General features: G+C 38.1%; 2 protein-coding genes across 4 annotated transcripts in view; one reads left to right on the forward strand and one right to left on the reverse strand.

Annotated features, from left to right (window-relative positions):
- The window catches only part of LOC136835315 (procollagen-lysine,2-oxoglutarate 5-dioxygenase 1-like), an 83,463-nt gene extending 75,600 nt beyond the window's left edge, over positions 1-7,863 (forward strand). For all 3 annotated transcript variants that reach the window (XM_067098650.1, XM_067098653.1, XM_067098652.1), the window contains 3 exons: positions 1,870-2,013; positions 2,454-2,579; positions 7,203-7,863. In XM_067098650.1, coding sequence (XP_066954751.1) covers positions 1,870-2,013; positions 2,454-2,579; positions 7,203-7,394 — 462 coding nt within the window. In that variant the 3' untranslated portion in view covers positions 7,395-7,863. The remainder of the gene's footprint in view (positions 1-1,869; positions 2,014-2,453; positions 2,580-7,202) is intronic.
- Positions 7,864-9,887: 2,024 nt separating this feature from the next.
- Naa40 (N-alpha-acetyltransferase 40) overlaps positions 9,888-16,197 on the reverse strand; it is a 56,673-nt gene continuing 50,363 nt past the window's right edge. The window contains exon 6 of the mRNA XM_067098654.1: positions 9,888-10,050. Within this exon, the coding sequence (XP_066954755.1) occupies positions 9,942-10,050 (109 nt within the window). The 3' untranslated portion in view covers positions 9,888-9,941. The remainder of the gene's footprint in view (positions 10,051-16,197) is intronic.

Raw genomic sequence — 16,197 nt, forward strand, 5'->3', positions numbered from 1 at the left:
CATATTCTCCAAAGTGTCTTGATGAGTCCCCTAACTGGACACTGGCTGTTATTCTGTATCTATACTATATATCTTCATTAGTGCATTGGATTGTTAAATATTCCAGATTGAAAATATTTTGAATAATGAATCAGAAACTAAGTTACCCACTGCAAATTAATTTATGGATCACAGACTATGCCTGGTTATGTTTTTCTGTCTGTGAAGGAATTTGCGTAGTGTTTTGTTATAATTTAGTCTTATCCCTGATATTGACATCTATTTTTATTTAATCTCTCTGTTTGTTCATATCTAAGAAGAGTAGTAACCTTAGCAAATTTAATCTTGTTTTTATTCCAATTTCAGCTTATTATTTTATTGAATGTTTAGGCTATATTTATTGTTCTATCAACATGTCATCAATGGAGTGCAAAGTACTGATATTCCATAGCCAGCCATACTCCAAACTCCAAACTCCAAAGTGGCCATCCTTAACTGAATGACCTGACTAAACTACTTCATGGCACATCAGTCATTTACCTCATGGGAAGAATTTAGGTCCCGATCTGTCTTCTTGAAGTCAAATCCTCTTACTGATATATAGCATAGATACAGAATAACAGCCAGTGTCCAGTTAGGGGCTCATCAAGACACTTTGGAGAATATTGCTGATTGTTGCTCTAGATGCAATCTGCATGAAGGTCTCATGTAAATTCTGTTTGTCAGCTTCTGTGTAAGGTTACCTCTGTCAGCTATTGATATTTTAAGTTGACTTTTGCCTTGTCATAATTGTAAGTTTATTTTTCTAGGTATTCTCATTAATATAGAGTAACTCGTAAATTTTTACTAATCGTACATAGTATTGATACCCATACCACTGCCACAGATAGGCACACAATCACGCAAACTCACCTTACATCAAATTGCTGAGTGTTCCTCCTAGACTAAGTTGTCATACGTTACTTGCACGTGTGCATTGTTTACAGTAAATTTTTTGGTCATTTTCATATCTGCTGCAGTTACTTAGGAAAAGATTAGCTGCAACCTTCGATTAGGACTGTCCTCCCCTGTATTGGCAGGTGTTCCCAGATAGTTTGTTCTGTTTTTGTCAATTGCCATTTCCATTATGTTATGTTCACCTTTTCTCTGGTTGCCTCTGATGTTCACCTTCTCAGTTTGAGCATTGACAACATTGGTTTCTTCTTTCACAATCCCCCAATGCTACTCACATCCTGCATTTTGTGGGGTAAGGCATGTTTGTCTTGCACAGCTTCCATTTTGTGTGCTTGTTTGTTTCAGTTTTGTGGCTTGGGTCAGACCCATATGCCAATAGAGCAGGCTATCATCACTGTCCTATCACATGATATTTTACACTTATCATTTTGACACTGGAGAGCATTACTAAATCTTAATGCTTGAGATTTGCATTGATTTTTCTAAAGTACTAATAGTCCTTTTGTCCTCTTCCTAAGCCTTCTAAACTTAGTTAGCCTTTGTAATTCTACTTCAAGCCTCTCCAGATGTTGGGACTGCTTTCCAAGCTTTGTGAATCAGCCTCCCAGTTTGTAAAGACCTCTTGGCTACACTGTCACTAAGGAAACAAACTAAAAGCTTCGAGCTGCTCCAGTGACAGCTCTTGTTCACTACAAGTATCAGAATTCATAAGGGATTTTAAAGTCATGAAATTCTAGTGACCTTTTGCATGAATAAGTAAAATAAAGAGGAAAATGAAGAGCATTCACTCAAGCAGGTCCTAGTCATTCAAGCCTCTTATACGACAATTATCTCTAACATCCTTAAAGCACACTTTAGGTGAGCTTCTCTTTATCATGCAAATCATGATTGAGAGATATTTTGCTGGTAATCAAGACATTATAATCTTTTACACAGGATCCTAGGAAGGAGTTTGGTGTGGAACCAGTCCCTACAGTAGATCAACTGCTCTCTCAGCTTGGTTTAGACACACTCTTCAATTCTTTAAATCAAAATGTCTTTGCATCTTTGCAAAAATTGTGTTATCCATTTACCAATCTGGTAAGTAAATAGCTACAGAATGATTTTGTATATTTCCTTGATTACTAATTCCTCTACTTAGTCAGCTTTAACGTAATGATCAACTTATAAGGAAAGATGATGTGGAGCATAACACTGCATCCAGTAAAAGATCACAGATTTTGAAAACCTGTCAGGATAGATTGAAATACCCAAGTGAATTCCTTTCAAATACTTCACATAGAACAGCTTAAAAAATAGAAATGATAATGATGAAAGGTAATACAGTATTATAAACGTAATATTTCCAAGAACAGTATATGCCCCTTACATATAATTTAAATTGTGACTTAAGGAAAAACTTTTGCTGGAGAAAAAATTGGTTACTGTGCTAAGGTTCACTTTGACAGAATTAAGAACTTTTTTCTTTCAGCCAAACTTTATCTCTCTATTCCTTTTGACCTCTACATTTCACTTTGCAGAATTACCCAACTCCCTATTCGCTGGTTGCTCGATTCAAACCCAATGAACTCCCAGGTCTTCCCAGTCATCATGATGCCAGTGTTGTCACATTTTACATGAATCTAACACCAAAAGATGAATATGAGGTGAGTTTGCTGATGATATATCATGTAGCAGTTGTTGAAGTTTTCCCACCCTGTGATCTGATTTTTATCCACAGACAGCTTTAGTAGCAAACTCCAGAGGATGAATATCATGCATAACAATTACAGTTTTCACACTTATTTTTGGAAACTATTAACTTTGCCTATTAAAAACTGTAGGTTCATCAGAATACTTTTTTTGTTATTTCATTAGACTTTCTCATGTTGAAGAACTAACATCAGTGCAGTGCATCTAACATTGAACTTTTATATGCTAGATAGATGTGGATAATTTTTTCTTTCTTGACAGTAGCTGCAAAATCAGCTATTTATAATTTTTATTTTTATTCTAATTATAAAGGATAAACAGCATTTCTGGTCTACATTGCGACTGGAACCATGGAAAACTAATCGTGTTTACCATATTTGGTAGCATACAAGACATGATTGCCATATTTGCAGGCATACTTTGCTCACTAGTTTACTAAAATGGTCAAGAACCGTTTTGGTGTATTTAAAAGTGAAGGTCAAGTGTACAGTATTAAGTTATAAGGAATGAGCAGCTGGTTTGGATGAAATTAATAAATTTCACTCTCAGACATGAACACAAACAACAGTGGGCTCTTATAACATAGACATGAGGTACAAAAGCCATGTAGTGATATTATACATACCAGTCATTATAGCTTCTTACAAATTTTTAAAGATAAGGGTTTTATGTAGTAAGCAACTAGCTTTAACATTTCTAATACAGTTATGCATCTATCCTTATCTCTATTGAGCACTCTGTTTTGTAACCATTCATAGATTACCATTCACAGATTAAAACCCTTTAGCCTCCAACAATGTTGAAAGTTCATTGTCTGTAGTAGTGTATGTACCCCATTACTGATCTAATTTGATTTGATTTTATGAAATTTAGGCTGTCAAGCCAAGCACTGGGGCACTTTCAGTCACTCAGCACTTAAGTTAGAGGGTTTGGCCAACAAGGTTAAAGGAAGGACATGGGAACAGAGGTAAAGTAAAAAGGCTAAAAGGTGGGTGCAGTTGGGGCCCGAAGGGATTCTTCAAATACCTTTTAGTACTTATTATTTAAGTTATTTGTATTAACATTGCAAAGCATCTATAATTTAGTATATTTAAGATTATGTCAGTAATATGAGAGAGAGAGAGAGAGAGAGAGAGAGAGAGAGAGAGAGAGAGAGAGAGAGAGAGAGAGAGAGAGAGAGAGAGAGATGTTGTAGGCTAGCAGACACTGGGTTTTGGTTCAGTAAAACAATTGCAAATTCAGGTAACGTAACGTTTTGTATGGTGTAATGATGGTCCAACTTTTTTGCGTGGCATTAAACTTAAATAACAATATTGCTGTAAATTATCTTCAATAGACCAAAAATTACAGTATTGGCAGTATATTTGTATGTGAGAAAGAGGAAACAAATTTTGTTTAGGCTTGTCGGACAGACATTTGTGTGGTTGCTTATAATTTTATTTCTACAATTATGTCAGTTCAGGTTATCATGATGCATTTTGCAGCCGTAATGATGTGAACGTTTTTTTATATGCCATATAGCATAAATGACAATGTTGTAACGTGTTTAATGGGCTTAAAATTACAACATCAGTAATATACATTTGATGGAGAGAAGGAAAGATTGTGTAGATAAGTCAGACAGATGTTTGGTTGACTGTAAATATGTTTCTATTGTATGACTGCATCATGATGTAGTGATAACTTTGTCGCAAACTGTACCACATAAATAACCATGTTGCTTTACTGTTATGTTTAAGTCTTAAAATTATAGTATCAGACAGAGTGTCAACATACAGAAATGATAAGAGATAGTTAAACACATTTTGTAGGGGCAGCCCTAACATAACTAAAAATATAAAATTTACTGATTCTCCTCCTTTACATCAAAAACCCTTGCATATTTCTAGTAATAGAGTAGACCTCATATTCATAGATGTTCCAGCTAATGTCAAGTTCAAGGTCTGTGAGTATGTAGACACTTTCGACCATTGTGCCATTGAGATGGACACCTGTCAATTAGTATATTTCTAATGGACATCTGTCAGTTAGTATATTTCTAATGCTACCATTAGAAATGTGGTCTGGCTGCAATCTACAGCCAATTGGGATTGCATTATTGAAGCTTATCAGGTATTTCATATATCAGATGCTATATCAGATCCAGATACCAAGAAGTGAAACGCTGATGGCTATTTTAGTAAGGTGTCCCTAGAAAGGTTATCAAGATTGGTTCAAATGACCAGCCATGGTTTGATGATGCATGTTGATGTGCTTACCAAATTCAACATATGGGAGACGAAATCATTCACTTGAGAATTACACCATTTTTTTTGAGTATCGCCATGCTGCAAATAGAGATTACCATACAGCTGAAAGAAATTACAATAATTCCTTAAAGAGGAAACTTGAAGGAATTAGCCTCATGTGTGGTAGACCAAATTGGCATCTTCTGTCAGAGGGTCTTCCATTCCATCGTTACTAACAGATGATGATAGATTCGTTACTGGCCCTAAGGAAAAGGCTGAACTACCTCATCAAGCTTATGGAGCTGAGCAATCAGCTGAGGATGCCCTTCACCCTGATACTTGTTCTGCACATATTCTTATAAAATTTAGATTTTGCTTGCTCTGAGGATGTTAGGAAAATTCTTGATAATCTTGATAGTGGTGTTAGAGAAGGTCCTGATGTTTTCTTGTCTCTGTTTTTTAAAATGGTTACTAGTGTATTGTCTCCCAAGATTAGTAGATTCTTGAGATTTTTATGTCAAAGTAGTAACTTTGCAGATGAGCACAAACTTAGTAGTCAGTGCCTGTTTGAAAGAGTAGCATATCTGCAATCTGGCCAATTTCTGTTCTACATGCACTCTCCAGTTATAGAAAACTCATTTTTAAGCCACTTTACAAGTAGTATATAGAATCCAAAGGATTGTTGGCTGATAGTCATTATGCATATAGGATGCAGTTAAGTACCTGCGATGCTCTTAGATTTGACATACCATTTGCAAGAGAACCTTGATAGAATTTTGAGTGTAGAGTGACTCAAATAGATTTTAGTGTTCCTTTTGATCTAGTAGATCGTAAGGCACTTACATATAAACTTCAGAATCTTGGAGTGTGTGGATATGTTTGAGGATTACTTCAAGATTTCCTTACATGTAGGTAGCAGCGAGTTGCTGCAGAGGGATCTTTAGTGCACCACGACCTATTGTGTCTGTAGTTCCACAGGGTAGTGTTCTTGGTCCACTGTTAATTTTAGTGTACACAAGTGATATGATTGTTGCCCTGGAAAACAAGGTTGTTCAGTATGCCAGTGATGCAGCACTTGTGTATGTAGTAGTCTCCACCTATGTACTGTAAAATGAAGCTGCCCTTCATCTTCAGTAAAATGAAAACACTATTGTTTAGAGGAATTCGTACTGATTTTCTACCCCATTCTCTCCTTTAGGTGGATGGGACTCTGCTAAATGAGTCTGAAGCTTTAACTATACTTTTTGTAACTTTTCACTCACATCTTACTTTTGACAAACCTCTAATGAAAGTGTCAGTCAGCAAATGCTGCATGGTAGTTGGTTGTACATAATGCCTCATATTTATAAATAAAATCAGTGCAACCTGTTTTAGGTCATTTCTCCTTCCTTTACTACAATACTGTTCTCTGCTGTGGATGTCTGCCTCTGCCAGAGATTTATCACTTTTAGACAGAGAGGTATGTGGTGGTAGGTTTCTGTTTCCTAACAGTAGCAGTTATGACGGACCATTGGAGGACTGTCTCTTTTTTTCAGTTTTTCATAATTTGTATTTTACAGAGATCTTTCCCAATTACAGTTGATCCCTGATCCACTTTTCCTGCTGAGGGCAACCAGATTTGCTGAACAGTAGCACAACCAGATTTGCTGAACAGTAGCACCAATATGCAGTAAATATGCTTCACTGTCAAACTTTCCAGTTTCAGAGGTCCTTTATACCTCACACCATTGGAAGTCTCCTTGAGGATGTTGTGTAATTGGAACCTCAGAAGTTCAAGTGAAGATGCAATGCATTACTACCCTACAGCAATTCCTCTTGTATTTGATAATTTACTTACATTTTTATCTGTTTATATAATTTAATTTATTTTTCTTTTCTAATAATTGATCTCTTCTTTCTGTTTTTCTTGTTACCTTCTGTTACTTTTCGCTTCTTTCCGTTTTTCTTGTTACCTTCTGTTACTTATTGCAAATAAACACCACATTCTGTGGAAGCTTGAATTTCAAGTCAGTGGCCCCTGTTGGCTTGTTCCATAGGAATAGGGTTCACCTTTTCAATAATAATAATAATAATAAAAATAATCAAATACAGGAAGGTAAAAAGCTTCAGAATAACCTATAATAGGAGGAACGATGGCTATTAGAGCAATGAGAAGCTTCCCAAATTTGGTGTTCATTTTATATGCTGGCACATATGGTAATTAAGATAGAAAATATTAAAATATAAAAAGATATAAAATCAAATTATATGTACTTTAATATTATCTGCAATCCTTTCAGGGTATGAAACATTTTTATAAGATATAAAATCAAATTATATTTACTTTAACATTACCTGCAATCCTTTCAGGGTGGAGAAGTCGAGTTCCCACAGCAAGAATGCCGAGTTAAGTCCGAGGTTGGTCATCTACTTTTGTTCCCTGGTAGAATGACCCATCCAAAAATACTACACAATGTCACTGATGGAATTCTTTATAAGGTCATAATATTCTCTGAAGCCTTTTCTTCTGATGAGAAGAATCCTTTTTCCCAAAAACAGTAATTATTTAAGATAAAGTGTTCATATTTGAGCAAAGATCATTTAACAGTTTTAAATTGAAAAAATCTACCCCATAAATCACACCCAGAGTTATTCTGATTTCACTATGGAATCTTTGAGGTTCTTATAGTTAATTTCAAGACAATGAGAATGTGTTAAAGGCCTGTTTTGCAATTTTGTAATAGTTGTAGTATTGTAGCATTATATCTGTCAGGGACCACTGTTATTCACTGCTGATATTAGTACATCATTTGTGCTAACAGTTCTACATAAAGTATTTTTAAATGGGTATCTCAGAAGAAGGAGCAAATTCAACTCTGTATTCTTTAATAGTTAATTGTTTTTAGGGCATCTTAAGACAATGGTAAATAAATAATATATTCATGCATTAATCTTTCCCATGGCTTGTTTAGTCTACTGGACACTCATCTAATCTCTTAAGACAGTAATAAATAAATAACATATTCATGCATTAATCTTTCCCATGGCTTGCTTAGTCTACTGGACACTCATATAATTTGAAGGGTATTTGGATCTGAATGATGAAATGAGATGCTTTCAAGTCTCATTAATTTTGCAGGTAGTAGGTTGGTCAAAACACCAATAACATAATTGCTATATGTTTGGAGAACTTGTGCCAGAAGAGATCTCCAGTTTCGTGGAATTTCTGGAGTTTTGCAGGTGGCACGAAAGAGATAGTAGGGACAATTCTCTTTAGGCTGACTAAGCCCCTTCACCAGCCTTTTGTATGGCATGTCCCCAGGGGTTGCAGACACTTGGAAGGTTGGTCCACTCCTGAAATAACCAGAGTTGGTTCGTCAGTTGCCCTAGTGGGCCTACCACCAACAGTTACCCCTTTGCTTCCACTTCTTTTGTGATTACAGCATCCTTAATTTGAACTTTTCTCTCCTCAACATGAGGATGTACTTAAATTTGACACATCTTGAAGATAGCAATAATCTCATAAGGCAGCCCCCTCCCTCCCTCTTGGCTTCTCCATTTTGACACTGGGGACCAATTTACAAATGTTTGTGGAAGCCATCACTCAGGTGAAAGTATTTTTCTCCTTTAGGTGGAAGGTTAGTTCCTTTGGAAGTTTTTACACTTCTTACCTCATATGACCTTTAAAGACCTTGAGGTGAAGATGTTAATCACTGACTCCTGTCCTTTTGCAGTGCCTTACTGTTTATTCTAACAGAACTAGGTCCTTTGTACCCTAGGTCATATCTTGAGATTTCACTGAATTCCATTTCATTTTGAATATGTCTGTTTAGGGTGGAGCAGTGAATACTTTTAGGACTTCTTGCTGCTACCATAGTTAAAGTCCTGTGTTTCCTTTGTGTTCCCTGTTCTACAGGGCTATTTATGAACAAGGACACATCTAACCCTAATGCAGGAGCCACACAGGAAGAGGTAAATGAAGTCAGCCTAGGAATGGTAATACCCCTACTGCTGACCAATACTTGGCTAAATGTAATTGTAGCAGATATAGCTGGTATCTGTCTGGCATAAAGAAAGGTATCACTCTAGTTCATAAATGCTATGATTTGATTGTTATCCCAAAGTCTACAGTAGATAAAATCCTGTGGTTTAGTTCATAAATGCTATGATTTGATAGTCATTCTGAAGTTTATAGTAGATAAAATCCCATTACTGAAACCGTCATGTGTTTTGAATTATTGGGAACATTGAAGTATGCCCATATTCGTATTCATATACTGTACCTGGTCATAAGAGTTTCCCTGGTTAAATATGCAGAAAATCACTACCTTAATTAAAGTCTATCATCTCTATTCTATGTGATCTAATAACTTACCAACATTGTATTATGCGACTTACCATAGCTTTTGTGGTTCACAAAATGGGTAAAATTATTGGAAAAACTTGTATTGTAATGACCCTGGAAAAAGAGACTACCCATAAGTTAATAGCCACATCAAATGAAATATTTGCCTGACCATCTTTTTCACTGCATGAACCTGACCAATACATATGCCCATGTTTTGTAGGGGTCCTGTCATTCTTACTGGCATCCTGATTTCTTTTGTGAAGTTCCTGGAGACCGCAAAATTATTGATTTATTGTCCACACCTCATTCTGTTGGTCTTCAGTGGTGTTTAATGAGCCATACCTATACTGTTCACCCAGACTGCTGTATTCCTTTGTATTTGGAATGCTACTAGGTCACCACTGACTGGTCCCATGACAATCTCTTTCTACCAAGACTATGTATGACCAGCCCCCTTGCTCTCCTAACTGTGTTTACAACAGACTTATTATAGTCTGTGATCATATCGGTAATAATCTGGTCTATTCTTAACACTGACTACCTCACTAACAAAATCCAGCTTTGTGCATGTTAAGACTACAGTTTTAAGGTTCTTTGATGGATGATACCCATCATAGTCACCAACAGAGATTATCATTCTGTGGAGGCTGTCCTTGATTTAGAACACACCATATTCTTCTTTCCACAACAAGGATATAAAAGATGTGTTCTCAAAAACTATTTTTACTATTAAATTTCTTTTCCAGCTAAAAAATACAAATTTACAGAGATGTTTTTTGAGTTGGTTTCATCTTGTTCAGTTTGCTAAGGATTCTATAATCAACAGGATCATCTATATCATCTTCTGGAGATGTTTCATCAATATCATATCTGAAAAAGACATTAAATATCACTGTAACATGACAAAAAAGGTGATATAAAAGCAAAAACTACTTAACATAAATGAATACAAGAAGTCTATCCATATGCTTTTGTTGTTATAGGTATGTGACTGACAAAGCACCTGTTCCTATAAAATATGCAAACACTCATCTTTTATGTGGGAATATTGCTTGGTACCAAACCAGTTCAATTGTTGAAGCTTGTTAAGAAGACAGCTGAAGGTTGAAGCTGGTAAGTGTTTGTGTGTGTGGTGGTGGGGGGAAGAGTTGAAGCTAATGGGTAAGTCTGTGGTGGTGGGGGAAGAGTATACTTACCTACACACCTGGCCAATTACCTTGATTCATTTACAGCCACCTGCAAGTCAACAGTCACCACTGCTTCTCTGTTGTCATGGTACTAATTTTTTCTCCTCACCATTTGGTGTGGCTTTGTGTTTGTGCATGTAGGATGTTCCAGGGACTTTCCTGCTCCAAAATGAAAGAGGTCCTGAGAAGGATTATCAGTAATGTTGGGAGGTGATGCACCTCCCTTTACTCCTACAGCTATTGTTTGGGCCATGTCCTGAAGAGGGTTGACTTCCCCTATTGGTACTGGTCCTCAGTTTTCAACTTCTACTAAACAGTCTGTAAGGAGTTTAAGAGGAAGTGTTGGTTACTAATTATTGCTTTCCTCTCACAATGGACCAGGCTCGCCCTTGGTGGACATCCCCGGCTTGCAAAATGCCTCTGCCCCCTTCAGCATACTGGGAGTTGCAGAAGGCTCTGGCCATCCTTAGAATTGCCTAGGAAGCCTTCCTTGCCACTTTCAAGGTGCAACTGACTACAACCTCTGATTCCTCTGCTCCTCATGTAGCTGCTACTTTGAGTCCTGGGTCTTTGCATTGCAACAATGTCTCTGGCTGCTGTAACAGAAAATCAAGGTGAGAGCGACAAAAACAGCAAAGCTGAGAAGTGCTGATGTACTTCTTGCTCCTTCTCTTTATTCTCACACTGTTCAAGGGGCAGAGAGCCTTCTTTCTCTCTGTCCCTTGAACACTAAACCACACACTTACTTATCAGCTTCAACCTTCAACTATCTTCTAACAAGTAAGATTTGTTGTTCTCAGAAATGCCACTCACCCTACAGGTGGGGTGATGGTCATGACTACAGTTTGTGGAACTGATACACTGTGAGGAGGGCTAACAATTCCCGTGTTGTGACCAATATCCTGTAAAAGCTTCTCCTTAGGCATAACAGAGGGAGTGTGCCTCCTGTGTCTATACTGTCTTGGTTCCTCAGAACTAGCTTATCAGGGCCATGGGCTACGGTGTGATCATCCTCCCATGCTTGGTACTGGTACAGGTCCATCCAAACTAACCACTGTCCAGTGCAGTGGTCATGGCTGTTCTGGTCTCCCACATTCAGTAACAATTCCAGTTTTCCTGGATTAATTACCAGTCAGCATGGTTATGGTAGCACAAGTGACTGCTCACCTGTGCCAAGCACCAATTTAAGCAGGTCTGGATTTGCTGCTGAGTTTCTGCATGGACTCTGAGTTGATGAAAACTATACACTGTTCAAGTGTAATAAACATGGCTTGCTTCCTATACTCAGGGGCATAATATGTGAAACAAGCAATCATGGGGGGGGGGGGGTTAGGGACCTTTCCAGTCTGTAGGAACAGAGGGTTTGACCCTGAGCCGATGCAGACCAAGTGGCACGGACATTTTTGAAAATGTTGAGCTCATTTGCGAGTACAATGGCCTCTGAAAAGCTTTATGGCCAGCCTTTCTGCATTTTGGTCCTGTTTGTGAGTAAACCTCACAGTTTCCCATTAAAGGGTAATATTAAACTTCTTTTTTAAAGAGCAAATTTGAGGTAGCAGTTGCAAACCTATGTTCTGACCTCCAGGACTGATTTTTCTACTGTATTGTGACTTTCATGACACGCCTGGCATCTTCAAAGGTCACTCCAAATAAGCTACACCAACAATACTGGAAGGAGCCAGGAGTCATCCTAGCCCCTCCATACAGCTTCCCAGGTCCTGGCCTAGGAGTTGCAAAAGGGGAAGAAGGGCGAAGGATGTTGAAGTGGGATGACCATATCTGCTGCTGCCAAGAGCTGGGGGATGACATTGGACAGCATAGTAGTGACAAGGGCTAGAGCCATGGATAGTCTCTGTCCTGTGAGACAGTTTCAGGATATACAGTAATACCTTGAACTTTCGTAAGGTTACGTCCAGAACCCCATGTAAGGCGAGGATTCGCGTAAGTATGGTATGGTCACTAAAAATACTAAAAGTGACCACTCGCTACTTTGCGATTTGATTATCGTGAATTCACTACTTCACGTTTTTAATATATATTAATGGAAAATATATCGCGGATTTTCTGGAAAATTCTAGAAAAATCGCGATATATGAACACCCAAAATTTTCATTAAATTCATTAAAATATTAATAATAAAATGGTATTTCCTAGTCTAAGAACAACACAACAAGCGAAAATAGCAAAAAAAAAACATATTTTTGCACTTGTAAATTTATGACAAAAACAAGGAACCATCTGGGAAGTGATGCCTATACAGTACCCGTGTTCCATTGTTGAAAAAACACCGCGTACCATCTCGTGACTCATGTATTGTAACAAGGGCTGCGATTGGCATGGATGGAGATGACAAATCACGCCTGATTTCTAATCGGGCCTGTGATTGGTGCTTAGACTGATGCTCAGAACCAGCAGCATCTCCCCATGTCTCTCTCTCGCGGGCCACTTCGGGCCACGCTTTCTCTAACAGTTTACTTTACACTGTGCTGTGTGATTTTTTGTGGTTTTGTTGAACTTGCTTCAATTTTCACCCTGCAATGGCTCCTGCCATGCTGCTTCTTCCAAGGCTGGTACTGAGCCTAAACGCCATCGAAGAATGATGACACATCACTGAAAAGGTGAAACTCTCGATATTTTGAAGGAAGGAGAAAGTTCACGGCTGTAGCCTGCCATTTTGGCGTGAACGATCCACCATTCGCTAGCATCTACAAGGATGAGGCAAGATTAGGAAGACAGCTGCCATCACCTTTTTAACAAGTCATGGAAGAGAGTGCTTCGCTGGTCGAATAAAAACGATTGTCCAGCATGGAAGTTGCTGGCTATATGGTAGCCGACTGTCGTAAAGAAGAAACATAGCCTTGGATACTTAACATTATCCAAAACAAAGGCATAGGAGCCTGTAAGAGACCTTCCCTCAAGAAGGAACCAGAGGACGACAGTGGCATGACACACAAGAAGCAGAAGACGACGAGAAGATCTGTAAACCAGGGGCATCCAGTCATGCACCACGAAGAAACTGCAATTTTCTGCAGTAAAGGGTGGTTTGCAAAGCCAGAAATGCTACGCCCAAAAGCGCTTTCCTGTACGACGAGGCTGCTTCTGGCTGACACGGTGTCGCTGCCTGAAACATACGTCAATGAAACCTTTCAAGAAGATTATCTCTGGAAGGTGGATATCAGCCCGAGACAGGCTTGTTTTGGAAAAGAATGCCCTTGAACTTTCCTGTTCAAAGAGAAGCAAAAACCTGGCTTTCGCTGCAAGGATCGTAGACCTCGTGATGTGTGGCAATGCTATGGATTTTATTAAAGCTTAGGAAAGTCTAAAAACCCAAGGGCTTTAAAACAAATACAAGAATCGTTATCCATACATTATGCACAATCTTAAAGGCCTGATAACAAAGATGTTGACCTCCGACTGGTTCCACCAGTGTTTTATCCTGCAAGTGAAGGTGTATCTAGCAGAAAAGGGCATGCCATTCAAAGCCCTCCTCATTATGGATAATGCTGGTGGCCATGCTACTGATCTGTTGTATTTGGGGGTTCAGGTTGAGTTCCTACCACCCAACACAACGCCACTTATTCAGCCAATGGACCAGGGGGTTAATCAGCGCTCAAGGCCCCATACTGGAGGAATGCCCCAGTGAACCTGGCTGCTTCCTTGATGCTGCCCAAGAAGACGACAACACTCAACTTGAAGGCATATTGGCAGCAGTACACAATTGCACGTGCCTCCAAAATATCCACAAGGCATTGAAGAAATGAAGCCTGCCACCATTAATGCCAGCTGGAAGAAGTTGTAAAATTGAGGTTATTTACGACGACAAAGGATTTACACCTGCTGAAATCCAACACTTGGCAGCACAGAAAGCTGTGCAGTTGGCTGTGATCCTTGAGGTGAGGGCTTCAGACATGACCACGGGTGACGCCGACGAACTTCTAGACTGCCACCCCAGCCGCTTAACTGACTTAAGACCTCGAAAGTTTATGAAGAAACAGACGGAAATATTGTATGGGTTGAAATTGCTTTCCTTTAGAGAAAGAAAATGATGTTTTGTTGTCTTGTCCACTTGATGGACGACGCAACACGCAAACACACACATGTTTGGAAGAGATGGCGCCACGCCTTACAAGATTTTCAGCAGAGTTAACGGGATATATGACATAAAAAAAAGTTTTTTAAAAATTCACCATAAACAAAATATTGTTAGAGACTTCTTGTTTGTTGCAAATGAAGGTAAATGATTGAATATTACTAGGAATGTAAGAGTTTTAGCATACAATTGCATTTTTCTACCATTTCGGTCTAGGGCCAAAGTTGACCAAGGTTGAAATTTTGGCACATAGTGATTTATATAAAAATGTCAAAATTGATAAAGCTTTAACCATGAGTTATTTTTTTGTATTCTACATGAAATTTGCAACACATTTTCATATATAAAACTTTATGTAAAGGCTAATAGAAAATGGTGCAAAAATTACGCCAAAGTGACTAAAGAATTTCTGAGATTTTCAGCAGAGTTAGCTGATGCTTTTGGGATAAGAAAGAAATTCACAGATGTGCAGCTGTACAGTGCTTGTAAACAAAACAACAGTGATCCGTGAACCCAGCATCCTCAAGGCGCGATTTAAAAATTTTTCGCAAACGAGGCCTATAAGTATTTTTCCGCAATATTTAAAAATCTTTTTTAATAACGTGATTTTTACATCCACTTGGCACCTGACAGACAAGTTTTATTAATGTAAAATACGTCCAGTCCATGTTAAAGGGTTAAGTGTATGGGTTACATAAACCACAATTAGCTTACATTTAGTATGTAGCCTTAAGGCCAGGTTAACATCTTCATCCACAGATTACATTTCATCTAGTCCTAGGTTACATGGTCTAGGCAACAATTTAGTCCAAAAATGGGATGTTTCATGAAAAGTTATCACTTAACCTGATGTAAGGCAATGCCTAGGCTAGTCCTGGATTATTTAGCCTTCATGCTGGTGCACAGGCTTATATAAAAAGAGAAAAAATTTATACTAATATGTAGCTCATTGTTAGGCTATCGCCATTTTCCCCAGATATCGTTATTATCTGATCCTAGGACCTGTCTGTTTAGCCACTTAGGATAATGAATCCAAGCCAGAGACAACATCCACTATTAATCTAATCTAAATTATTCTCACTTACTGCCTAGATTATTGTAGACATCGTATAATCTGAAAGGATTTTCTATATTAATAATAAGTTGTGGAACATTCCTTTTAGTTAAAACATTTCATTAGAATTTGAAACAATTTTCATTTTACGAAACTAGGTAGCAATCAACGCTTTATGAAACTAGGTAGGCTAGCAATCAACGAGCCAGGTTCTGGCTTTAACACAAGTTATAAATTCCAAAGTTTTAAACTAATACTTGTTTTAACTGGAAGTTAATATTGAGCACTTATCTTGCTATTTTTGATGTTTTTATGATCCTTGATAATGAAAACGGAGAAAAAATTCAGCTTTTTTCAGAGCACTGGTAACGAAATTGTTTCAACTGGAAGTTATTATTGAGCACTTATCTTGCTATTTTTTATGTTTCCATGATCCTCGATAATGAAAACAGAGAAAAAATTTGACTCTTTTTTGGAGCGCTGGTAACGTGAACCTTTCGCTATGGACCAAAAGAGAGTAATGGCTCTTTGGTCTTTTAACGGCCTGGTTGTAAACAAGAGGGCGGAGGCGGATGCGCATGCGTAATAGCCACTTCTCTTTCTTGCAGGTTCTTTTGACGTTGGAAAAACTGGGTTCAGCCACAAAGATAAGGAAAGTGCCTCTCTTATCTTTGAGTCCATTACAT

The sequence above is a fragment of the Macrobrachium rosenbergii genome, chromosome 55, assembly GCF_040412425.1.
Source record: "Macrobrachium rosenbergii isolate ZJJX-2024 chromosome 55, ASM4041242v1, whole genome shotgun sequence".
NCBI classification, from domain to species: Eukaryota; Metazoa; Arthropoda; class Malacostraca; order Decapoda; family Palaemonidae; genus Macrobrachium; species Macrobrachium rosenbergii.